Source organism: Mobula hypostoma, chromosome 30, assembly GCF_963921235.1.
Source record: "Mobula hypostoma chromosome 30, sMobHyp1.1, whole genome shotgun sequence".
Lineage (NCBI taxonomy): Eukaryota > Metazoa > Chordata > Chondrichthyes > Myliobatiformes > Myliobatidae > Mobula > Mobula hypostoma.
Genome location: NC_086126.1, coordinates 18,087,031 through 18,113,030, shown reverse-complemented (window position 1 = coordinate 18,113,030; position 26,000 = coordinate 18,087,031). Strand labels below are relative to the sequence as shown.

Below are 26,000 nucleotides of genomic sequence, written 5' to 3'. Positions count from 1 at the left end.
AAGTCCAAAGGGAAGTTACAAGCTATTCATTCACTAGAAAAAGAGATTCACCAGTGTCACCTTAAACCAGAACCAGTGGAGATAACTCCATTTAACTTCACTGAACTCATCACTGAACTGTTTCCCACAATCTATGGACTCGCTTTCACGACTTCTGCATCTCATGTTCTCTATTTATTTCTCATTTCTTTATGATTATTATTATTTTCTCTCTGGTGTTGTCGTTTTGCACATTGGTTATTTGGTTACCGGGTTGGGTGCAGTCTTTCATTGATTATGTTGTGGTTGTTGGATTAACTGAGTAAGACCATAAGACAGAGCAGCAGAATTAGGCCATTTGGCCCATCGAGTCTGCTCCACCATTCAATCATGGCTGACCCTTGTTTCTCCTCCTCAGCTTCACTCCTCGGCCTTTTCCCCGAAGCCTTTGATGCCCCGTCCAATCAAGAAACTATCAAGCTCTGCCTTAAATACACCCAACGACCTGACCCCCACAGCTGCCTCTGGTAATAAATTTTACAAATTCACCACACTCTGGCTAAAGAAATTTCTCTGCATCTCTATTTTAAATGGGATGCACTCTACCCTGAGGCTGTGCCCACTTGTCTTAGACTCCCTCACCATGGGAAATGGAAAACATCTTTTCCACGTCTACTCTGTCTAGGCCTTTCAACATTTGAAAGGTTTGAATGAGATCCCCTCTCATCCTTCTAAATTCCAGCGAGTACAGAACCAGAGCTTTCAAACATTCCTCAGAGGCTAACACTCTCAATCCTGGAATCATCCTTATGAACCTCTTCTGAACCCTCCCCAATACCACTACATCTTTTCCTAGATGAGGAGTCCAAAATTGTTCCCTGTCGTCAAGTTGAGGCCTCACCAGTGCCTTACAAAGCCTCAGCATCACATCCCTGGTCTTATATTTGAGACCTCTTGAAATGAATGTTAATATCCTATTTGTCTTCCTCACCACCAACTCTCCCTGCAAGTTAACCTTCAGGTTGTTCTGCACGAGGACTGTCAATTCCCTTTGCATCTCAGAGTTTTGGATTTTCTGCCCATTTAGAAAAACTCTGCAAATTTATTTCTACTACCAAAGAGCATGACCATGTATTTTCTGACATTATATTTCTTTCGCTATTCTCTTGCCCATCTCCTGATCTGTCTAAGTCCTTCTGCAGCCTACCCATTTCCTCAATACTACCTGCCCCTCCACCAGTCTTCATATCATCTGTAAACTTGACAACAAAGCCAACTATTTCATCATCTATATCATTGATATACAGTATAAAAAGAAGCGGTCGTAACACTGACTCCTGCAGAACACCACTACTTACTGGCAACCAACCAGAAATGGATCCTTTTATTACCACTCGCTGCCTTCTACCAATCAGTCAATGCTTGTAATTTTCCTGTAACACCATGGGTTCGTAACACGGTGAGCAGCCTCATATGTGGCACCCTGTCAATGGCCTTCTGAATGTCCAAATATACAACATGGACATCATTCCCTTTATCTATCCTACATGTAATCATCTAAAAGATTTCCAACAGAATCAAGAACTGGAGAGCATTGGTTTCTGATGAGATTTAATAGGGACCTGAAGGGCAACTTTTCCACACACAGGCTGGTCAGTAAACAGAATGAGCTGCTCGGGGGAGTGGTTGAGTCAGGTACATTAAAAGGGCACTTGGGCAGGTAGATGGAAAGGAAAAGTTTTTAAGGATATGGGCCAAATGGAGGGAAATGGGACAAGGAGGGAGGACAACCTTGTTCATAATGTGGTGGTGATGGGGTTACGGACCACAAGCTCAGATGGGATCTTTGGTCATTGTGGACCATTTGAGCCGAAGGGCTTGTTTCTGTGCTGTGTGAATCTGACTGTAAACCCTGTTGACTTAGTGCAATGACATTAAACTTCTCTAAATGACATTATTTCTTCATAGATTATAGACTCCAGTACCTGAAGTGAAGTTAACTCCACTACAGTTACCTGCTTTTCATCTTCCACCCTCCTTCAACAATGGTTTTCAACTCCACTGGGACCTTTCTGTAACAGTGAGTTTTGACAGACTTCAATGTCTCTACTTTCTCTCCAGACTTCCTGTGGAAGCCTCCAGTGCAGGTCATTAGGACCAAGTAATGTTTGCTTTTAATCCCATTAGTTTTTTCTCTCGTGATGGTGATTGTTACACATTATGGCACAATGTCGAAATGTCTCCATGAGATATCTGTGGGATGTTTGCTGTGCCCCCTCTGTGAACACTAATGCAAATTACTGGAGTTAACCTCTCTGCTTTTTCCTTGTTAGTTTTAGATTTTGTCTCAGCACTGGTTCCTGGAAAAATCCTGATCCTCTTGTCTGCCTCCTTTGACCACAGAGTGTTCTTTGCTCTCTGTGATCCCTCTTCCTAATCGGGAAGAACGTCTGCTGAGTGTTACGAACAGTCTCCTTAAATATCTGCCACTGCTCATTACTGACCTGTCCCCGAGCCTATTTACCCCATCTGCCCCAGACAACTCCACTGTCACGTCTCTGTAATTGTCTTTATTTAGGTTGAGGACACTGGTTCTGGACCCTGGTGTTCACCCTCAATCTGTGATCTGGAGATCTCCCACATTGTGATCACTTCTTCAGGGATCCTTCACCACAAGATCTCTCTATAATCACACCTCATTACACAGATTACATCTGAAATAGCCCATTCATGGGTAAGATACTGCTGTAAGAAACTGTCTCTGACCATTCCACAAATTCCTCTTCCACTGTACCAGTTTGATTAGCTTAATCAATACACAGACTGAAGCAAACTGACAGAAAATGCTGGAGGAACTTAGCAAACAGTCGACATTTTGGGCTGAGAACCTTCATCAGGATTAGAAAGAAAGGGACAAAAGCCAGAATTAGGTGGTGGGGGAGGACAAGTGAGGTTTGTGAAGGGATGATGATCTCAGGAGCTGGGTGATAGGCAGAAAAGGCAAAGAGATGAAGAGAAAGAAATCCAATAGGAGAGAATGTTGGACTATGGGATGACACAGAGGAGGTGGAGAACAAGAGAGACTTGATGGGCAGGTCATGAGAGTGTGTGAGGAGAGGTGAAGGGGTTAAATGGCCATCAGAATGGGGGAAATGTCAGAAGAAAAGTAGTAGTTCGGTGGGGGGGGTGTGGAAACAGGGGGTAGTGATTTCTTGAATTTGGAGAAATCAATGTTCATGCTATCGCGATTGGAGATGACACAGTCAGAATATGAGGTGTTGCTCGTCCAACCTGTACTCGGCCTCACTGTAGCAGGAGAGGAGGCCGTGTACAGACATGTTGATCATGGCCCTCCGCTGGTCAGGGTTGACCATGGATATTGCACCCGAGTTTCAGAGTCGATATGTAAGTCAGGGAAGTACGATATGGAAAGCAAGCAGTTGCCCATGCAGGGGCCCCTGCTCTCCACACAGCTGATGAATCCAAAGCAACGGCAGAGACCGATGCAGTCAGGCACCAGCGGTGTTGCAGGATTGCCAGTCTGCATTGAACACAGGACTGACAGGGAATCCAGCTCCGGATTGTTCCTCAGGGTTTACTCCTGAAGCCTTCCCCATGAATGGGTCTAGCCACAGGGCAGTGGAGGTTTGAGATCAGAATTTTTCTTCCACTTGATCTGTCAAGCATGCCTGAGGAGCCCCATCTGCCCATAGTGGTTGTTTATATGACACCAGTAAACGCATTTGCACCTTCCTCTGTCACTAGAAACAGTTCATCGGGTGTAGTAGCTAAGCCATTGTAAAACCCAGGAGCTGGACTTGATTGACAGAGGCAATTTGAGGCGCACACCATTGGCAGCATTTAATGGGAAGTGGGAGCTTGTCCCATTACCACCCCTCCACCGGTTAAGACAGCTGAAAGAGGTGAATACTTACCCATCAATTATTTTGTGTTTTATATTTGTAATTAATTTAGATCCCTTTGTAAAGATCTTCTCATTTCGACTCCACAGTGTCTTTTCTGATCATCAGTGTTTTTAATTAAATCCACTATGATTCAACATTGTAAAACAATAAAACATGAAAACAACCAATGAGATTAAATACTTCTTTTAGGCACTGTATCCACCCCCTCACCAGCACATTATGAACAAATCCACCATGTTCCTTTCCATTTTCCCATGAACACTGAACATGATGGAAAGTCGAATTCCCAGTCCCAGTCTCTGTAACTGTGTCCCTGCAATAATGTTGAGAATTTATAAAATACTGGTGATGTCTCCATACTAAATACTGGTGATGTATTGTGAGCAGTTTTGGGCCTTTTATCTTCGGAAGGATGTGCTGAAACTGGATGGGTTTCGAAGGACGTTCTCGACACTCATTCCAGGATTAAACAGCTTGTCATATGAAGAGTGTTTAATGGCTCTGGGCCTGTATTCACTGGAATTTCAAATGGTGAAACGCCTTGATAAATTGGATGTGCAGAGGATGGGAGTATCTGAGACCAGAGGACACAGCCTCGGAATAGAGGAGGATCCTTGTAGAATGTGGAGATGAGGAATTTCTTGAGCCACAGAGTGGTGAATCTGTGGAATTCATTGCCACAGGCAGCTCTTGATCCAAGACTTCATGTATATTTAAGGTAGAGATTGATAGATTCTTGATTGGTCAGAGCATGAAGGGACACATGGGGAATGCTGGAGATTGGGGCTGAGAGGTAAAATGGATCAGCCACAATGAAATGTCGGAGCAGACTTGATGGGCCAAATGGTCTAATTCTACTCCTATATGTTATAGTCTGTATCATCACCTCACAAACCTCGAACAACTTTGTCAAGCATGATCTGCCCACACAAAACCATGTCGATTGTCCCTAAGCAGGCCATGCCTTTCCAAATGTGAATAAATCCTGGACCTCAATATCCTCCCCAGTAGCTTCTCTACTACTGAAATGAGGCTGCCCTGCCTATAGAAACACAGAAAACCTACAGCACAATACAGGGCCCTTCAGCCCACAAAGCTGAACCAAACATGTCCTTATCTTAGAATTACCTAGGCTTACCCATAGACCTCTATTTTTCTAAGCTCCGTGTATCCATCCAGGAGTCTCTTAAAAGACCCTATCGTTTCTGCCTCGACCACGCCACCAGAAGCCAAGTCATCGCACTCCCACTCTCTGCTTTAAAAAAAAATCTCCTCTGTACCTACTTCCAAGCACCTTAAAACTATGCCCCCTCATGCTAGCCATTTCAGCCCTGGGGAAAAGCCTCTGAATGTCCACACGATCAACGCTTCTCATTATCCTGTGCACACCTATCGGGTCACCTCTCATCCTCCATGACTTCAAGGAGAAAAGGCCGAGTTCACTTAACCTATTCTCATAAGGCATGCACCCCAATCCAGGCAACATCCTTGTAAATCTTCTCTGCACCCTTTCTGTGGTTACCACGTCCTTCCTGTAGTGAAGCAACCAGAATTGAGCACAGTATCTAAGTGGGGTCTGACCAGGGTCCTATATAGCTGCAACGTTACCTCTCGGCCCTTAAACTCAATCCCACAGTTGGTGAAGGTCAATTCACTAGATGCCATCTTAACCAGGGTCAACCTGCGTAGCAGCTTTGAGTGTCCTATGGGCTCAGACCCCAAGATTCCTCTGATCCTCCACTCTGCCAAGAGTCTTACCATTAATGCTATATTCTGACATCATTTTTGACCTACCTCACTGAACCACCTCACACTTATCTGGGTTGAACTCCATCTGCCCAGTTTTGTATCCTACCAATGTCCCGCTGTCACTTCTGACAGCCCTCCACACTATCCACAACACCTCCAACCTTTGTGTCATCAGCAAATTTATTAACTCATTCCTCCACTTCCTCATTCAGGTTATTTATAAATATCATGAACAGTAGGGGTCCCAGAACAGATCCCTGAGGCACACCACTGGTCACCGACCTCCATGCAGAATATGACCTATCTACAACCACTCTTTGCCTTCTGTGGGCAAGCCCATTCTGGATCCACAAAGGAATGTCCCCTTGGATCCCATGCCCCCTTACTTTCTCAATAAGCCTTGTATGGGGTACCTTCTCAAATGCCTTACTGAAATCCATATACACTCCATCTACTGCTCTACTTTCATCATGTGTTTAGTGAAATCCTCAAAAAATTTAATCAGGCTGGTAAGGCATGACCTGCCTTTGACAAAGCCATGCTGACTATTCCTAATCATATTATGCCAATCCAAATTTTTATAAATCCTGCCTCTCAGAATCTTCTCCATCAACTTACCAACCACTGAAGTAAGACTCACTGGTCTATAGTTTCCTGGGCTATCTCTACTCCCTTTCTTGAATAAGGGAACGATGTACACAACCCTCCAATCCTCCGGAACCTCTCCCATCATTATTGATGATGCAAAGATCATCGCCAGAGGCTCAGCCATCTCCTCTCTCACTTCCAACTGTAGCTAGCAGTACTTCCTGTCCGGTCCCAGTGACTTATCCAACTTGATGCTTTCCAAAAGCTCCAGTACATCCTTAATATCTATATGCTCAAGCTTTTCAGTCGCCAGCAAGTTGTCCCTACAATCGCCAGGATCATTTTCCGTAGTGAATACTGAAGTTTTATCCTATTGCTCTTCACATACTTGTAGAATGCCTTGGAGTTTTCCTTCATCCTGTCTGCCAAGGCCTTCACATGGCACCTTCTGGCTCTCCTAATTTTATTCTTAAGCTCCTTCCTGCTAGTGTTATAGTCTTCTAGATTCTTATCATTACCTAGTTTTTTTGACCGTTCGTAAGCTGTTCTTTTCTTCTTGACTAGACTTACAACCATCTTTGTACACGACAGTTCCTGTACCCTACCGTCCTTTCCGTGTCTCATTGGAACGTACCTATGCAGAACCCCGCACAAATATCCCCTGAGGATTTGCCACATTTCTTTCTTGAGAACATCTGTTTCCAATTTATGCTTCCAAGTTCTTGCCTGATAGCCTCATATTTCCCCTTACTCCAATTAAATGTTTCCCTAACTTGTCTGTTCCTATTCCTCTCCTATCCTATGGTAAAGGAGATAGAATTGTGATCACTATCTCCAAAATGCCCTCCCACTGAGAGACCTGACACCTGACCAGGTTCATTTCCCAATACCAGATCAAGCACAGCCTCTCCTCTTGTAGGCTTCTCTACATATTGTATCAAGAAACCTTCCTGAACACACCTAACAAACTCCACCCCATCAAAACTCCTCACTCGAGGGAGATGCCGTTTAATATTTGGGGAAATTAAAATCTCCCACCACAACAACTCTGTTATATTACACCTTTGCAGAATCTGTCTCCCTATCAGCTCCTCGATGTCCCTGTTACTATTGGGTGGTCTGTAAAAAACACCCTGTGGAGTTATTGACCCCTTCCTATTCCCAACTTCCACCCACAGACACTCCGTAGACAACCTCTCCATGACTTCCTCCTTTTCTGCAGCTGTGACACTACCCCTGATCAACAGTGTCATGCCCACACCTGTTTTGCCTCCCTCCCTGTCCCTTCTGAAACATCTAAAGCCTGGCACTTGATGTAGCCATTTCTGCCCCTGCACTATCCAAGTCTCTGCGATGGCCACAACGTTATAGCTCCAAGTGCTGATCCGCGCTCTAAGCTCATCCACATTGTTCATAATACTCCTTGCATTAAAATAGACACATCTCAAACACCAGCAATTCTAGTTTAAACTCTTCCCAGTAGCCTTAGCAAACCTCCATGCTAGGATATTGGTCCCCTTTCATACAGGTTCTCCTTCCCACTTCAAGATATCGTGGACGCGATCAGAAACATCCCGGACCCTGACACCTGGGAGGCAAAATAACTACCTGCGTTTCTTTCCTGCATCCACAGAATCACCTGTCTGACCTTCTAACTATAGGGTCCCCTATCACTGCTGCTATCCTCTTCCTTTCCCTGCCCTTCTGAGCCACAAGGCCAGACTCTGTGACAGAGACGTGGCCACTGTTGTTCCCCCTCCCCCAGCAGTACTCAAACAGGAGTACTTATTGTTATGTGTGACAGCCACTGGGGTACTCTCTAGCATCTGCCTCTTGCCCTTCCCTCTCCAGACTGTTACCCACTTATCTGTCTCCTCAGGCCCTGGAGTGACTACCTACCTATAGCTCCTCTCTATCACCGCCTCACTTTCCCTGACCAGACGAAGGTCATCGAGCTGCACCTCCAGTTCCCTAACATGGTCCCTAAGGAGCTGCAGCTCCTGGATTCTTGTTACTTCCCTTGTTGATCAGAGCTCTAACATTTGCTACACTCCAGTCCTATGGGACCTCACATGTTGTGATCGAGGACATATAGATCCTTGTCAAATCCCCAGCAATCTTCCTTCACTATTGTAGGATAAATGCCTTCAGGCCCTGGAGTCTTATCCATCTTATTGCTTTTCAGACATTCCAGCACAACCGCCTCCTTAATTTCAACACATCTCTGCATATTAGCATGTCCCACTCTGTTTTCGTTGCCATTCAATTCCTTCTCCTCGGTAAATACTGACACAACGTACTCATTCAGTACGTCAGCCACTTGGTCTGACTTCAATCACATCATTCCTCCTTTAATCTTGAGTCAAGCTTTCCATTCTCTGGTTATCCTCGTCTTATTAATACAAATCAAAAGGCCTTGGGATTATCTTTGGTCCCACATTATAAGGACAGGTTGTGGCCCCTTTTGGCCTTTCCTATCACCTGCATTTCCCTGTTATCTTTATATTCCAAAGGTACCCAGTCTGACTTTAGCTTCATAAACCTTCCATATCCTTTTGACTAAATTTAGGATCTCTCTGCTTGTCTAAAGATCCCTTACTTAACATCTGTCTCACTCCTCACCAGAACATGCTCATCTTGAACTCAGAGTTGCTGGTCTCTAACTGTCAGATGTGGATTTGTCTGACACTGGCTGCTCCCAATCAATGCCCCTTGGCTTCTGTCTTACTCTGTCCTGACTTGTCCTCCTGCAATTTAGTACCTTTATAAAAGATCTACTTTTATTTTAACTTGTAACTAAGAAAAAAAAGTTCTGATCACTGTTCCCAAAATGTTCACTGACTCTTAGCTGTCACCTGGCCTTGCTCATTTCCAAAAATGAATTCCCATCTGTTCTCACCTCTGGTTGGGCCCCGTACATAATGCTTCAAAGACTAGTTGGATTCACAGAAGAAATTTAGCACATCTAAGAATTAAGCAAGTCCCAGTCAATTCTAGGGAAGATAAAGTCCCCCCACTGGTTATTGTGGGGCCAATACAAACATCCCAACAGTGTAACTGCAGATTGCCTCTGAAAATGAACCTTCCAGTTTGCTGTGAAAATCCCAGTGAGGTAACCTCTGCATTTTTAACCCCGACTCACATGTAAAACAATCAAACCCAGGAATGTTGAGCTGCCAGCCCTGTCCCTCTGCTAATGTAACACTCCTAATGTTGAAATAAACTCATTTCAGCCCATCAGTTCCACCATGTTTATTAGCCTGACATTGGCTCTCGTTCTTTTCAGACTGTCTTGTCATACATACATTCTCCCACTTGCTACTGTAGTTCAAACTCTGCCAAGTGACACCATCAAACCTCCTGGTGAAGATATTAGTTCCTCTCCTGTTCAGATGCAAATAACCCTGTTTGTCCCGGTCTCCCAACTGCCTGGAAGGTGCCCATTGATCCATAAATCTGAAGACCTCCCTCCTGCTCAGTTCCTCAGCAACATCTTAAACGGCACGAAATATCGATTTTTCACCACATCAGCACATGGTTTAGGTCACAATTCCGAGATTACAATCCTGGAAGTCCTGCTTTTTTAACCCAAAATTCCCTAAAATCACTATGTAGGACCTAATTCCTACTCGTTTAAACGTGTACCTGAAGTCCCCACCCACCCCACACCAGCTCCTCAGCCACCCCTTTACCTGGCTTTAGAAAGCGCCAGAAGCGCGGTCTATATATCTGGTTCTGTATCCTGTTCCTGTATGTGACCGGTCTTTCATTTCCCTGGCGACCCAGAGGAACAATTGTCCTAATGAATCACTGGAAGTGACCGCACCCTCGCCCACCAACTTCTGTGAGTGAGGGCGCTCGCACTGGTCATGGGGCCGGGAGGAACAGACCGAGATCCTCGGCGATTTGCGGAATGGAAAAGCACTTCCTATAATTTAAAGCAGGAGAATCGGCAAATTCCCAGAAATCCTCCAGTATGTACGTGGTGTGTGAGGGAGTTTTGTTTTAGCTGGAGCGCTTTGTGTCGGATGAATCGTTGGAAATTGGCGGTTGTGGTAAAGTGAAGGCGGAGCTGGACGATGAGAGGCCGCTCTCGGCTCTGTCCGTCACTCTGACTCTGTCTCCTCCCCTCCCCGCCTCTGTCCCTCTGCGCGTTTCTCGGGCAGTTCGGGGCGCTGTGTATAAAAGGAGACAGCAGCAGGCAGTTTGTCAGTGAGCAGCGACCTGAGTGAAGCAGCATCATGTCTGGTAGAGGGAAAGGGGGCAAAGGCGGAGCCAAGCGGCACCGTAAAGTGCTCCGTGATAACATTCAGGGTATCACCAAACCGGCCATCCGCCGTCTGGCTCGCCGTGGCGGCGTCAAGCGGATCTCGGGTCTGATCTACGAGGAGACCCGCGGGGTGCTGAAGGTTTTCCTGGAGAATGTGATCCGGGATGAGGTCACCTGCACTGAACACGCCAAGCGCAAGACGGTCACTGCCATGGATGTGGTGTACGCTCTGAAACGCCAGGGCCGCACTCTCTATGGCTTCGGCGGCTGAAAAACTCCCACTTCCTCCCGAGCACAACACAAAGGCTCTTCTAAGAGCCACCCACCGCCTCACAGACGGAGCCGTATCTACAACATTTTAATTTTTTTTTATCGATATATTCAGCTGAGTTATATTTGCAACAGATTAATCGGTTCCGCTTGAAATCTACCTGCGAACCTGCCTTTCCAGTCCGTGATTACGACTAAACCTCTGAATGCATTAAGGTCGATCTTAGCAACACACTAAGAGTTGCTGGTGAACGCAGCAGGCCAGGCAGCATCCCTAGGAAGAGGTGCAGTCGATGTTCCAGCCCGAGACCCTTCGTCAGGACGTTTTATCCGTCTCTGACAGAAATCAGTTCACTCGTTTAGAGAAACGATTCCGTAATTATGCATGTAAATCTTAACTGAGGGAATTGAATTTATTAATTGAAAGTGAAATTGTAAATAAAAATAATCAAGCACCGTTGCTGGGTGCTCTGAAATTGGCGGTCGGTTTGAAATTTATCCTGCGCCAATCAGACTTCATTCTGATTGGATGAAGTCCGACCGCCAGTTAACAGTTTCCCATTTGGCCCGTAATTGTTATTGGCCGTCATCCTTCATGAAAGGAATCAACCAATCGCAGTAAGGAACCTGGTTCAGCCAATCAGAGCTGACGGGAAGACCCTTCCAACAGTATAAAATCCTGTCCCGGAGGACGTTCCGTCTATCTTGTTCCTGTGTTTCAGCCTGTGTTCTCAGTTCTGAGGGAGAATGGCCCGGACCAAGCAGACAGCGCGTAAATCGACCGGAGGGAAAGCTCCTCGCAAACAGTTGGCGACTAAAGCGGCGCGGAAGAGCGCTCCAGCCACCGGCGGAGTGAAGAAGCCTCATCGCTACCGGCCCGGCACCGTGGCTCTGCGGGAGATCCGGCGCTACCAGAAATCCACCGAGCTGCTCATCCGCAAACTTCCCTTCCAGCGCCTGGTGCGGGAGATCGCTCAGGACTTCAAAACCGATCTGCGTTTCCAGAGCTCGGCCGTCATGGCCCTGCAGGAGGCTAGCGAGGCTTACCTGGTCGGGCTGTTTGAGGACACTAACCTGTGCGCCATCCACGCCAAGCGAGTCACCATCATGCCCAAGGACATCCAGTTGGCCCGCCGCATCCGCGGGGAGCGCGCCTAAACCCGGCCTCCACAACAAACACAAGAAAAGGCTCTTTTAAGAGCCACTACCACAGCAAAGGACAGGGCTGTCGCTTGCTGATCATTGTATTATTGTAGTGATGATCTGCCCTCCTGATGGGGTTGTTCGGTTTCACTGTCTAGTACATATTTAATGTTGCCGTTTTGTGTGAATAAACTTATGTAGTTTTGTGGCTGGTAACTGAATGAAGGTCAGTCGGCAATGCCACGGGGTAGTTTATCATGTATCTTCCCCCTGCAGCCCATCCGCAGAGACAGATCCGTCTCTCAGGACGCCCCTTCCACTCTCACATAGGTTTTTGAGTAGTTCCCAATCAACTCAGCTGAATCGGGTCTTGGGGTGTGAGGCGCGGAATCTCCGCTGCTGTCAGTGTCTCAGTCACTCTCTCCCGGCATGGGAGAAGGGACTGGGCCTGCAACTACATCACATGTCTCTCTCTCTCTTTCTCTCTCTCTCACTCACACACACAGCCTGAGTGAAACTCGAGTGTTTCACTTCAAATCTGGGGCGTCACTGCCCCACTGAATGTCAGAGGTACCGGGAATATCGGGTTTTATGGGAGAAGTTCCCCCGGAAAACTCAGTCGGACCCGGCGCGGGAATCACAATATTCTTGATCAGCTCTTTTCTGAGATGTGGGTGCCTCTGAGAAGAGCCGTTGGGTTCAAACACTTACAAATGGTGTATTCTCAATTCACTTTTTGACTGCCGTCTTCCTGGCCGCTTTCGTCTTCGGGGCTGCGAGTATCTTGGGCTTCGGCGCCGCTTTCTTAGCCGCTGGTTTCTCGGCGCCAGACTTCTTGGTGGCAGATTTCTTTGCCGATGGCTTGTTCACTTTTTCCTTGACCGGATTTAAAGGATCCCGAAAGACCCGCGCCCTTGGTCTGAACCAAGGAGCCGCTTTCCACTCTCTTCTTGATGCACATCCTGATCTGGGCGCGACGTTTCCCCACATCTACACCGCTGCTGGTCAGAGCCTTCATGATGGCCACAGCGGACATCCCCTTCCTATCGCGACAATCCGCCACAATCTTATCGATTTGTTCGCCCAGCTTGGGACCGGCTGGTTTGCTCCGGCCGGCCGCCTTCTTCTTGGGACTCTTCTTTGCGGCGGCGGGTGCGGCTGCAGGAGCCGTTTCGGCGGGTGCTGTCTCGGTCATGTCGGCGACTCTGGAAAATCCTTCTCACAATCAGACTGAATGAGAACTGAAGCGAAAGGCGGCGATACAGAGCAATTTAAAGGCAGCGAGCGGACGGGGCGGAGACATCCTGCTGTCAGCTCCCGGAGATTTCATTTTTCTGTGTTTCTCTCTCCTCAAAAACTCTCCGATTCCAATTAAAATCGGACATTCCGGGGACTCGGACTGGTCCCTGTCCGTCACTGAGGCCGGAAAGTTCGCTGGAAAGAAAGTTTATTCAAGATTAAAGGCAGCTCTTTCTATTTTAACCCGTTTCATTATGCGCTGCCCGCGATCTCTCTCCCGATCGGTGACCTGTTCTTTGCTTTTGGACTGAAATATTAAAAGTAACGAAAACTTTGCGGTTTATTCCAGCTTCGGGACTGAGCGGGAGAGTGATGCGATTCCGTAACAGAGAAATTGTTTCATTTTGTACATGAAACGCTGAAAAATCCGACGATATGTTCGGAGCCACAAACACAGCGACTCCAGTCTAAGCCGCCCGCCCCTTTAACACACTCTCCCTGACACGACGCTGGCTGAAATCAGCAAGTCGGGCAGCACAATGGGAGGAATAAACAGTCGACATTTCGGGCTGAGAACCTTCATCAGGACTCTGGTGTTAGATGCTGCCTGACTTGCTGGGTTCCTCCAGCATTTTGGCCGTCAAAATAAAACGACAGCTTCCATGTCATATAACACTGATAAATCTGATTCTGATTCCAAGGAATAAAGGACAAAGGACCTTGTCTGGCCAAACTCTCTGTGTAACTGAGAACCTCAGGTCCGGGAAACATCCTTGGAAATCTTTTCTACACTCTCCCCAGTTTAACCCCGTTTCCTATAACGGTGACAAGAGCTGTACACAAATCGGCAAGTGTGGCCTCCAGTCACTTCCACAACTGTATCAAAATGTCCCATCTAATATACTCAATCCTCTGACGAACGAAGACCAGCATGTTAAACCGCGTTCTTCATCACCCTGTCTACCAGTGACACCACTTTCAACTGTGTGTGCACTTTACCCCTAAATCTCTCCAGTCCATGCCACTCCCTAATGACCGATCGTTCACAGTGTAAGTTCTACACTGGTTTGACTTTCAAATATGCACCGCCTCACATTTATCTGTATTGAAATACTGTGGCCCTCTTCCCGAAATGATCACGGTCCCCCTGTAACTGCGATAATCTTCTTCGCTATCAAGAACGTGTGTTAATTTGGTGATCATATGTAAATCAAATATATAAATAACGAATGCCGAGGCTCTCAACTCTGGCCCCTGCGGCTCACCGCTAATCACCAGCCTCCATTCTGTGAAACAACCTTCAAGCATAACCCTCTTCTTCCTACCACCAAGACAACTTTGAATCCAGCTGGCTAGCTCACCCGAGATACAATGGGGCCTAACCTTCCAGACCAGGCTGCCATGTGAGACTTTCTCCAAAGTCCATATAATATCACATCTACCTTTTTACCCTGCTGCATCTTGAAAAACTCAGAGATTCTCCAACCACAACTCCCTGTGCACAAAGCCCTTATGACACCTAATTCGCTATTCAAATGCTGGTACATCGTGACTCAGAATCCTCTCCAGCAGCTTCCCCACTACTGATGTCAGACTGACCTGCATGCAGTTCCCAGCTTGTCCTTGCAAATAATGGAACATTCGCCTCTTTCCATTCTCCAGGACTTTCATCAGTCATCTGAGGATTTTCACCTCAACCTCCCATGAAGTAATTGCTCAGGTCCGGACGATTTATCCCCCACCTAATGGATTGTATGGCCCTCCATTCTCTGCGCATCCTGGTATCTATCTGGGAGACTCTTGGATGCCTGTATTGTTCATCAGGCAAGGTGGTGCTGGTGATACACGGTGACATCGTGAGGGCAGCTCACAAAACATGTAGGTACACTTCTTCTGAACTACTATTACTGCAAAATGCAGCCTGTAATTTCCATTTAAAGGCATGTACATAAACCATTTGAAGAAACGAGCAATTTTATGAGCTCTTTGTTGTCTCTGCAAACTTGACTCTTAGAAATGCAGGTATGGCACCTTGAAGTTAGAAGTTCAAATTCCAAAGTAAATGTTTTATCAAAATACTGTACATATATGTCCCCATGTACAAACCTGACATTTGTTTTCCTGTGGGCATAGTCAGTCAACCCAAGAAACATAACAGGATCGATGAAAGACTGCACCCAACAAGATGGACAATCAACCAATGTGCAAAAGACAACAAACTGTGCAAATACCAAAGGAAAACAAATCAGAAATGATAATAATAACTTAATAAGGAATAAACATCGAGAACATGAGATGAAAAGTCAGTGAAAGCAATTCAATAGATAGTGGGAACAGTTCAATGTTGGGACGAGTAAAGTTGAGTGAAGTTATCCCAACATATTCACATGCATTTTGTACACTGGCCGTGATCAGTGAATGTGGTTAGTATCAGAATCAAAATCAAGTTTATTAATATGAATATATGTCATGAACTTTGTTGGCTTGCTACAGCAGTACACTGCAATTTATTTTTAAAAATAACAGTTAAAATAAGAACTATACATTAAACTAGACAGTGTAAACAGAGGATCAGGGAGGGGTGTGAGCACGAAGTGAGAATGGGAAACATGATACCTGATCCATTCTTGCCTCTCTTTTACTCTATTCATGTCTGAAAAATAAAACTTTTAGTATCTTCTTTTATATCATTGCCCTGCTTATTTTTGCAATTCATCTGTTCTCTCCTCATTGCTATTGTAGTTGTCTTCTGTTGTTTTCTTGAGTTTCCTAATCCATTAATTTTTGTGATACTGTATGCCCTCTCATGTTCTTTTATGCTGCCTTTGTCTTCTGTTAGTGATGTTTGCTTCATCCTCCCTTTCAAATACTGTTGCTGCTGAGGAATGAACTGATCCTGCATCTGCAAAATTACTCCTGGAAACTCAAGTTTTTCATACAAAGGTAATCTGCTTAATACTGGGGAAGTCAAAATGCCCGACTGCCTGTTCCCATTACCCCTCTGTGTGATTTACCAACACGTCTGGTCCATAATATCTCACCCTATCGGGAAGGTGGCAGTATAATCCCATCAAAATCATCATTCATAATTTTATTTAAAACCTCTACTTATCAAAACCCTCACTAGTTACTGCAGTGTTGGTCTCCTTAATCAAAGATACAACACCCCCCACACCTGAGTCTGAGAGAAGTGAAATGTGTTTGAAGCATGATAACTGTGTCCTTGTTGACAACTTCCATGTTCAATATGTACACCAGCGTCTGCGTGGCAAAACAGTGACCCTCAGGTAGACTTTAAATGTTTCCCCTTCACCTTAAACAATTATCCTGTAGTTTTACACTCCCCTACCTTCACACATAGACTGGTCACTCAGTGATTTTATAAACATCTGATCATTCACAGCTTCTTACCATTTAGGGAGAGAAAGAGAGTCCCAGCCTATCCAAGCTTCTGCTGATAATTAAAGTCCTCCAGTGTCAGTAACATCCTCATTAAACTTCCCTCCACACTTTCCATCTTAGAACATAGAATAGTACAGCACAGTACAGGCCCTCTGGCCCACAATGTTGTGCCGACCCTCAAACCCTGCCTCCCATATAAGCCCCCACCTTAAATTCCTCCTTATATCTGTCTAGTAGTCTCAAACAAGCTTCATGGCATCCTTCTTGCAACTAGAACTGTGCACAATACAGTGTAGTCTCACTTTGATGTTTACAGTGGCAATATGGCATCCCAAATCCTGTACTCAATTCCCTGACCAATGAAGACAAATAGGACAAACATCACCATCCTGACTACCTGTGTTGTCACTTCCAGTGAATGATGTTTCTGAATTCCATGGTCTCTCTGTTCTGTAATACTCTCCAACGGACAAGAATTTACTGTGCAGGTCCTTCCCTGGTTGAACTTCTCATAATGCAACACCTCATCCTTGTCCATGTCAACATCCTTCTGCCATTCTTTGGCCGACTTCCCCAGTTCACCTCGATCCCATTGTACTCTCAGATAATCTTCACTGTGCGCTCTACCACCAGTGTTGCTGTCATCTGCAAACTCACTAATCACTTTAACGACAATGTCGGAGAAATTGTTAACATAGATGACAAATTACAGTACCAGCACCGATCCCTGAGAATGTCACTGGTCAGCGGCCTCCAACCTGAATAACAAGCTGACACGACCACCCTCTGTCTCCTTCCACCAAATCAATTTTGTGACGATGATGTTAGGCAGTGTTCATGGACCAGTTGGAAATCAGATAGTGGAGAGGAAGAAGCTGTTCCTAAAACATTAAGTGTGCGTTCAGGTTCCTGTACCTCTTCTCCAATGGTAATAATGAAAAGAGGGCACATTCTGGATGGTCCAGAGAGCAGAGCAGATACAGACCTGACATGGGAGGTTTGAAGGGGAAAGTGAATCCATTTAATGGGACTGGTGAAGCAGATTGACTTGGAGAATTGATCAACAGGAGACATGGCCTTTCAGCAGAGCAGCAGCAGCCAGGTCTGTGATTCTGATGTACAACAGGGGAGGGTGGAGACAAGGAGATCTGTAATCACTGGATTACTCCTGATGCCAAGTGCTGGTAAGGACAGGAACATGGGGACAGGGCAGGTGGATGTGAGGATGAGGAGCTGGTACAGGAGAACAGGTTCAGGTTTCCAGCCACTGGGATCTCTGCTGGGGCAGAGGTGACCTGTAGAAGTGGGACCGGCTGCACTTGAACAAGGCGGGTCAAATATGGGCAGATTAGTTAATGCGTCGCAGGAGAATTGAAACGATTCATCAGTGGGTTGGGAACCTAAATAGTGGTGTGGCAGATGATAGCCCTTTACTCTGCCATGTGTTACATGCTCAAGGAGATCTGGTTTTTTTGTGAGAATGCTGTAATGGTCTTTTGGAGGTCACCTGATGTGATTTTCCTGCCGATGTGAGGTCACGTGATCACATGTGCTGGGGCCCCCCCCCCCCCCGTGAATATATAAGGGTCGACTCAGGTGATGCACTAGGGATTTTGAGTTTGTAGGTTTCCAGGTGGAACGTGTTGTATCTCCGTTTCTGTTGCGTTTGTTTTTGTGACGCAGTTTCATTTTTAAAACAGTTGCACGTTCTGTTGGAAGATTCCATATTACTTGGACCGGGAATTTGTGGCTGGAAGTGCCAATATACTCAATTCCGACAGTTTTGAAAGGAGAGGGAAGAATTCATCGAAGTGAAGGATTGAGAGAAGTCGGCATCGGTTGGCAGTTTATAAAGGATCGACCTTATTGAGTCTTCGTTGAAGAGAACCTGTATTGAGATAACTCTTGCAATAACGCAATGAGTTCATGCACAAAGGCGCTCTCTCTATAAAGGAATTTAAGGTCAGTCGATTTAAACTGTTTATTTTCGGCATCGGGAATCCTGTAGACAGAACTGGCGGTAAAGGTGCGTCGGTGAAGAAATCGTACTCCAGAGAAGTCTCTCTCAATTGAATGTGTAAAACTATTGGACTTTTGAAGTTATCGCTTTAAGAACTATATCTGACTGTATCGCTTTAAGAACTGTTTTCGCATTTAACGCTTTAAGAACCAGAGCCAAGTGGAGTTATTGAAAGGCTGCGTACCTGTTTAACCTCTGGCTAAAGTTTTCCTTTGATTTTTTTTCCTTATCGCTTATACGTGTTTAATAAATGGTTGTTTTTATAAAACCTGTATCGATTAATATTCATTGTTTCCAGTTACGTAACACATGATAGTGGCTCCTAAAAGAGCCTTTTGTTGTGTTTAGTGCCAAGGCCGGGTTCAGGAGGGCTCTCCGCAGAAGCATCGAGCCAGCTGGATGGTAACTTACTTGGCGTGGATGGCGCACAGGTTAGTGTCCTCGAAGAGCCCCACCAGGTAAGCCTCGCTCGCCTCCTGCAGGGCCATGACGGCCGAGCTCTGGAAACACAGATCGGTTTCGAAGTCCTGAGCGATCTCCCACACCAGGTGCTGGAAAGCCGAGGATCCAGCTGCACAAGGAGGGACAGAGGCCTAGGTTCTGTAGCTATTTTATCAGGACGAGGAATGATGGTGTTAAATGCTGGGCTCTAGTCAATAAACAGCATCCTGACATAGGTATTTGTATTGCCCAGGTGCTCCAGTGCTGTGTGGAGAGCCACTGAGATCACATCTACCACAAACATGTTGTGGCGAGAGGCAAATTGCAGAGGGTCCCGGTCCTTCCTGGGACAGGTGTTCATTCTATCCATGACCAACCTCTCAAAGCATTTCATAACCGGAGATGTGAGTGCGACTGGACAATAGTCGTTAAGGCAGCTCACACTGACCTTCTTGGGTTCCGGAGCAGTTGTTGCCCTTTTGAAGCAGGTCAGAGCTTTTGACTGTAGCAGTGAGGGATTGAAAATGTCTTTAACCACTTCCAGCAGTTGGTAGGCACAGGTTTTCAGAGCCTGACCAGGTTCTCCATCGGGCCCTGCTGCCCGGCGAGGGTTCAGCATCTTGAAAGACAGCCTGATGTCGGCCTCCAAGACAGAGATCACAGGGTCATCAGACGCTGCACGTATCCTCATAGCTGTGGTTTTATTCTTCCTGTGAAAGTGAGCATAAAAGGGTTTGAGTTGATCTGGTTGTGAAGCCTCACTGCCATTCATGATGTTGAGTTTGCTTTGTAGGAAGTAATGGCTGTAACCCCTGCCAGAGTTGACGTGTATCTGATGTAGGGAACGTTTGGAATTCTTTACCTGGTGGGCATGAGGTCTGGGTCAATGGACGGGTTTAAAGAGGAAGGGGTGGCACAGGAGCATCGTGGTCAGCACAATGGTGACAGTACCAGCGACCTGGGTTTAATTCCCACCGTTGTCTGTCAGGAGAGCGGTTCTCATCTGGAATTCACTGCCTGCAGGGGTTGTGGGAGTAAACAAACAGGACGTTCAAAGCTGCATTTGTCAGATCCTTCAGAGTCAGGTATAGTGGTTCCAAACACTCCCCTCACCTCCCAGCAATGTTTAAAGTCCATGGTAGACAAGGTTAGTTGGTGTAATAAAGACACTCTTCAGTAAAAACACTGACACAGACCAGTACAGCACACAGCTCTCTAATACAGTTTTAATAAAACACAATACTGACAGCCCAGAGCTGGACAATCCAGCATTTCACTGTAACTCTGACCTGTAAACATCATTACCCATCTACAGTATTTCACTGTAACTCTGACCTATAAACATCATTACCCCATCTACAGTACACCCTTCAAAATTTTGTATCCCTCTATTTAATCTCCCAACAATATTCTGCATTCCAAGGAATAAAATCCTAACCTATTTGATCTTTCCAGAGAACATGGGTCCTTAAGTCTCAGAAACATCCTTGTAAATTTTCTCTGTACTCTTTTAACCTTATTTACATCTTTTTTTGTGGGTAGGTGACAAAAACTGCACACAATACTCCAAATTAGGCCTCACCAATGTCTTAGACAACTTCAACATAACATCCATCTCCTGTGCTTTGCCCTTTGTAAATCGAAGTACCATGTGCCTAAACTTTCTTTTTGACTTTATCTATCTGTGATGCCACTTACTAGGAATTATGAATCTGTATTCCCAGATCCCTCAGCTTTAATGCACTTTTCAGTGCCCGACTGCTCACTGTGTAAGACCTACCCTGGTTTGTCCTCCGAAAATGCAACACCTCATCCTTGTCAGCATTAAATTCCAGCTGCTCCAGATCACAGTGCAAGCTTTGAGTGTCTTCCTCACTGTTCATTATACCCCCAATCCTGGTGTCATACGCAAAATTGTTGTCCCAGTTCACCACATTGTCATCGATATCAAAGATCTGGATGATAAACAATGAACTAAGCACTGATCCCTGTGGCACACCACCAGTCACAGGCCTGCAGTCAGAGAGGCAATCATCTACAGCCACTCTCAAACCTAACATCTAAATCAATTTACAACCTCATCTTGAATGCCAAATGACTGAACCACCTTGACCGACAACCCATGCGAGACCTTGTCAAAGGCCTTGCTAAAGTCCATGTAGACTACATCCACTGCCTTGCATTCATCAACTTTCCTAGTAACTTCCTCAAAAAAACTCTACAAGAGTAGTTAGACATGACGTACCATATACAAAGCTATATTAACTATTCCCAATCAGTCCCTGTCTATCCAAATAATTATATCTATGGTTGTTATATCTAGAGTTTATGTCTGGATCCGGAGGAAGTGGGCAAGGGACTAAACCAGTACTTCACATCAGTATTCATCAATGTGGTCATGGAGGATAGTGAGATCAGAGAAGGGAGTGATGCTGATATTCCAGGGCATGTTGTTCCTCAGGCAATAGAGACAAACCAGGAAATTATAGACTGGTGAGATTTGGACCAATGCTTGGGAAATTATTCAAGAAGACTCTTAGATGTAGGATTTCTTATAAAAGTTAGGAGGGTAAAATGAGGATATCAGGATTTGGAAGGCAAAGTGAGCAAAATCCCAAGAGATTCTCTCGGTATATTCATAGGAAAAGGGAAGTTAGGCAGAGAATAATTGCCATGGGAGATGAACATGGCCTCGGTATGTGGAACCAAAGGAAATAGAAGAGGCTTTCCATGAATATTTCCAAGTTATTTCACCATTGAGAGGTGACAGAAATGAGCTGCGATGTATTAAACCACATTCAAATGGGCAGGGATCTATATCGGAGACTTTAAGATGCATTAAGGTTGTTAAATCTCCAGGGCCTTATCAGGTACATTCTCATACTTTGTGGGAAGCTGGAGAATACACTGTGGAGGCCACAGGAGAGATTGTTGCTTCACTTCCATAGCTGGACAGTGACTAATCCAGAATTGATAGTTTTAAGGCCAACTCTGTGGATGACACAAAGAGAGATGTAAAGGCGGGCAATGTTGAGGAAGCTGGGAGTCTGCAGTAGCACTTGGACAGATTTAGAGAATGGACAAGGAAGTGCCAGATGAAATACAGTGTAAGGATGTGTGTAGTCATGTACTCTGGTAGGAGAAATGAAGGTGTAAGCTCTTTGTAATCAGGGAGTGAATTGAGAAATCAGATGTGCAAAGGAACTTTATGGTCCCCTAAAGGTCAATGTGCATGTTGAGCTGGTAACAAGGAAGACAAATGTAATGTTCTCATTCATTTCAAGAGAACTAAAAACAAACATCTAATGCTGAGGCTTTACAAGGGTTTGGTCAGACCTTATTTTGAGGATTATGAGCAGATTTGGGTCACTATTCTAAGCTGCTGGCATTGCAGAGGCTGCAGGGGAGACTCACGAGAATGATCCCGGGACTGGAGGGACAACAACATAATGATCATTTGATGCTCTTGGCCTGTACTGTCTGCAGTCTAGAGGAATGACAGAGGATAGTATTGAAAACTATCGAATACTGAAAGCCCTAGATAGGGTTGATGTGAGAGGATGTTTCCAATAATAAGAAGCACACCTTCAGAATAGAGATTTCTCTCTAGAACAGAGATGAGGAGGAATTTCATTTGTCAGAAGGTGATGAATCAATGGAATTCATTGCCACAGATGGGCATAAAGGCAGTCATTAGGTATATTTAAAGCAGCGGTTAGAAGGTTTTAATTATTAAGGGCATCAGAGTTTACAGGGACAAGGCAGGAGAATGGGGAATAATAATTCCGGCATGATGGAACGGCAGAACAGACAGGATGGGCCAAATGGCCTAATCCTGCTCCTATGACTTAAGGAATCACAGTTTAATGTGGTGCCATTGTTTAAAAAGTGTTGTGAAAACTAGCCAAGAAACTACAGGCCAGTTGTTGAGTAAATTGCTGGAGGGGTTTCTGAGGGACTGGATCTACCAACATTTGGTCTGATTCAGGACAGTCAGTACAGCTTTGTGCAAGGGAAATCATGTCTGACAAATTTCTTGCAGCTCTTTGAGGAATTTCACAAGAGCATTGATGAGGTTAGGGCTGTGGATGTTGTCTGTATGGACATTAACCAGGCCTTTGACACAGGTCTGGAAGGTTAGATCTGGAAGATGATATCCATGAGAGATAGTCTGTTAGTTTCATAATTGCCTCAGTGACAGGAGGCAGAGGCTGATGGTTGAGGGTTGTGCCTCAGGCTGGAGGTCTCTGTCTGGTGGTGTGCCACTGGGTGCCGGGACCTTTGTTGTTTATAATTCATATTAGCGATGTCGATGTGAATGTATCATTCACTGAAAGTGACATCTCAGCTAGATACAGTGGTGAAGGTGTCTAACCTGCTGGCCTTCATCATTCATGGCACAGAGTAGAAGAGTTGAGAAGATGTGTTGTAGATATGAAGTTTTTTCATGAGGACTGACTTGGGATACTGTGTATAGTTTTGATCAGCCATTTGTAGCAAAAATTTGTTTTTAAACTACAAACCCCATTTCCAGAAAAGTTGGATTTGTGTATATTTACAAAATACATTTAAGTTGGTCAGTAAAACTATTGAAAATCTTTTCTTTGTACTTTCGTCAGTTAAATAAAGGTTCACGTGAATTAACATATCACAGATTTTTGTTTTTTGGAAAAATATCCCAACTTTTCTGGAAATGGGGTTTGTAGAAAGAGCACAGAAAAGGAAAAACTGCCATGTTGTTGGTTGGATTTGGGGGTCTGAGTTATAAGGAGAGGTGATATAGACCAGTGGTCCCCAACCACCGGGCCGCAGAGCGTGCGCTACCGGGCTGCGAGGAAGCGATATGATTTGGTCAGTTGCACCTTTCCTCATTCCCTGTCACTGCCACTGATCAGCCATTACGCATGCGAGGTCATGACCCGCGTGTCATTGTGTCAGGGCGGGAAGGCGATCAACTCCTCGAGCTTGCAAATGACGACAGGCTGAAAAGTATGTTTGACATAATATCTCTGTCGGCATTTTGGATCAAAGTCAAGGCTAAATATCCTGAGATAGCCACGAAAGCACTGAAAACGTTGCTTCCATTTCCAACATTTTTCTGCGAAGCGGAGTTTTCTGCAATGAATGCAACAAAAACTAAACTGCGAAATAGACTGGACATCAGGAACCCCCTTCGAGTATCGCTGTCTCCCATCACCCCTCGATAGGACAGTGTTGTTGCAGGGAAACAAGCCCAGGGCTCCCACTGATTTAGCGATATTGGTGTGTTGCAATGATTTTATATGTTCATACGGGGAAAATATGTGCTGTGCATTTAATATCCAAATATTATTTAAAATGTTATGATGCTATTGACTTATAAGTGACCTATTAACCATATAACAATCACAGTATGGAAACAGGCCATCTCTCCCCTTCTTGTCCGTGCCGAACGCTACTCTCACCTAGTCCCACCGACCCGCACTCAGCCCATAACCCTCCATTCCTTTCCTGTCCATATACCTATCCAATTTGTCTTTAAATGATCATATCGAACCTGCTTCTGCCACTTCTACTGGAAGTTCGTTCAACACTTACTTCGAGCTCCCCTGATAATTGACTTATCACTATATCCATGCGAGGAAAATATGTGCTCTGTGTTTAATATTAAATTCGTTAGATAAACCTTTTTAGAAACAAAATTGAGTATATTACCCACTTATCACCTATATTCTGGTAGTGATTAACACCCACCCCCACGAACAGAGTCGTCAAAAAGGATTTGCTTGGGGGGTCGGGGGGGAGGAATCGGCAGGTCACGACGCACGTGCACATTGGTGCCCGCGCAAGGCTTCATGGTCATTGTAGTCTTTTGGGTAAACAACGCATTTGACTGCTACTCTTGACTGCTATTCATTGGCAACCCTACCCTGCTCCTCCCGGTCGGCCGGTCCGCAGGAATGTTGTCAATATTAAACCGGTCCGCAGTGCAAAAAAGGTTGGGGACCCCTAGTATAGATGAGTGTTTTATACCCTAGAGCATACAGATTAAGGGGTGAAACTGATAGAGGGATGTAAGATCAATGGGACCAGGAAAGGGTTGGTAAAACCAAGAGGGCTGGTGTTTCAGATCAGAGGCAAGAGATTTAAAAAGGACATAACGGGCAGAGAGTGGTGTGTATTTGGAGTGAGCTGCCAGTGGTAGAGGCAGACACATTAGAAACATTCTAAAACCACCTCAGTAAGTACATGGATAGCAAAGGTTTCGAGGTCTATGGGCTCAGCAGAGCCAGATTGGATTAGCTCAGCAGGGAGAAGGACGGCCAAAGGACCTGTTTTCCACATTGTATTAACTCTGATTCTCATTGCAAAGTCAAAGGATGCAGAAATGACAGGAGCCTTTGAAGCACTGAGGTACAGGGGGATGTTGGGTTGCAGAAAAAGATTCCTCCTGAAAATGACAAAACTGGACATCATGGTGAAGGGGCTCAGCTGTTAAGGATAAAAGTTGGTAGCCATGTTGCAGCTGCATACAACTTTGGTCAGATCCCTTTTGGCGTCTTGTGATCAGATCTGGTTGTCACATCACAGGAAGGACAGTTTCAGTTATAACATTAGATTGAACAAACATACATCTTTTACTGCCGAGTTTCAAAGGCTGAGCAGAGACTTATATAATAACTAAGGTAGACAGAGAAATTTACACAGGCAGCAAATGTCAGATACTCAAGAGCAGAGCTTTATTTTAAAAGGAGAGAGCGAATGTTTAAAATAGATTTAGGAGGTAAGTTTCTATTTTCCATGGAGACTGGTGGGTGTTTGAAAAATGCTGCCAGGGTAAGTGAAACTGACACACCAGTAATGTTTAAATCACAAACAAGAGAAAATCTGCAGATGCTGGAAATCCGAGGAACACATATAGAATGCTGGAAGAACTCAACAGGCCAGGCAGCATCTGTGGGGGAAAAAAGAGTAAAGTTGACATTTCGGGCTG

General features: G+C 45.2%; 5 protein-coding genes and 1 pseudogene across 6 annotated transcripts in view; 3 read left to right on the top strand and 3 right to left on the bottom strand.

Moving 5' to 3' along the window:
• Positions 1 to 26,000, top strand: part of LOC134339661 (histone H2B-like) — a 241,813-nt gene that overhangs the window by 5,243 nt on the left and 210,570 nt on the right. Inside the window, exon 2 of the mRNA XM_063036359.1 lies at positions 1,948 to 2,059. The gene's annotated coding sequence lies outside the window, so the exon portion shown is untranslated. The remainder of the gene's footprint in view (positions 1 to 1,947; positions 2,060 to 26,000) is intronic.
• Positions 10,316 to 10,892, top strand: LOC134339676 (histone H4-like). Its single transcript, XM_063036374.1, has one exon. It carries the CDS (start codon positions 10,484 to 10,486, stop codon positions 10,781 to 10,783), a length of 300 nt encoding a protein of 99 aa, XP_062892444.1. The 5' UTR covers positions 10,316 to 10,483; the 3' UTR covers positions 10,784 to 10,892.
• Positions 11,506 to 11,987, top strand: LOC134339654 (histone H3). Its single transcript, XM_063036351.1, has one exon. It carries the CDS (start codon positions 11,530 to 11,532, stop codon positions 11,938 to 11,940), a length of 411 nt encoding a protein of 136 aa, XP_062892421.1. The 5' UTR covers positions 11,506 to 11,529; the 3' UTR covers positions 11,941 to 11,987.
• LOC134339719 (histone H1-like) lies at positions 12,655 to 13,139 on the bottom strand (annotated as a pseudogene).
• Positions 18,877 to 26,000, bottom strand: part of LOC134339649 (late histone H2A.2.2-like) — a 410,959-nt gene continuing 403,835 nt past the window's right edge. The window contains exon 5 of one of the 2 annotated variants that reach the window (XM_063036345.1): positions 18,877 to 19,737. The gene's annotated coding sequence lies outside the window, so the exon portion shown is untranslated. Of the gene's footprint in view, positions 19,738 to 19,784; positions 20,045 to 26,000 lie in introns of those variants that run through there. The other variant, XM_063036342.1, reaches the window with a different exon arrangement.
• Positions 18,994 to 19,646, bottom strand: LOC134339718 (uncharacterized). Its single transcript, XM_063036442.1, has 2 exons — positions 19,476 to 19,646; positions 18,994 to 19,137 (listed from the first exon to the last, which is right to left on the bottom strand). The coding sequence occupies exons 1-2, from the start codon at positions 19,644 to 19,646 to the stop codon at positions 18,994 to 18,996; spliced, it is 315 nt and encodes a 104-aa protein (XP_062892512.1).

Excerpts from the sequence above, each read along its gene's own strand:
- LOC134339676 (XM_063036374.1), top strand. The coding sequence starts at position 10,484 with ATGTCTGGTAGAGGGAAAGGGGGCAAAGGCGGAGCCAAGCGGCACCGT.
- LOC134339718 (XM_063036442.1), bottom strand. The coding sequence starts at position 19,646 with ATGCTGAACCCTCGCCGGGCAGCAGGGCCCGATGGAGAACCTGGTCAG. Across the intron at positions 19,138-19,475 it reads CTGCTCCGGAACCCAAGAAG|CACCTGGTGTGGGAGATCGC; the intron begins GTCAGTGTGAGC and ends TCGGCTTTCCAG.
- LOC134339654 (XM_063036351.1), top strand. The coding sequence starts at position 11,530 with ATGGCCCGGACCAAGCAGACAGCGCGTAAATCGACCGGAGGGAAAGCT.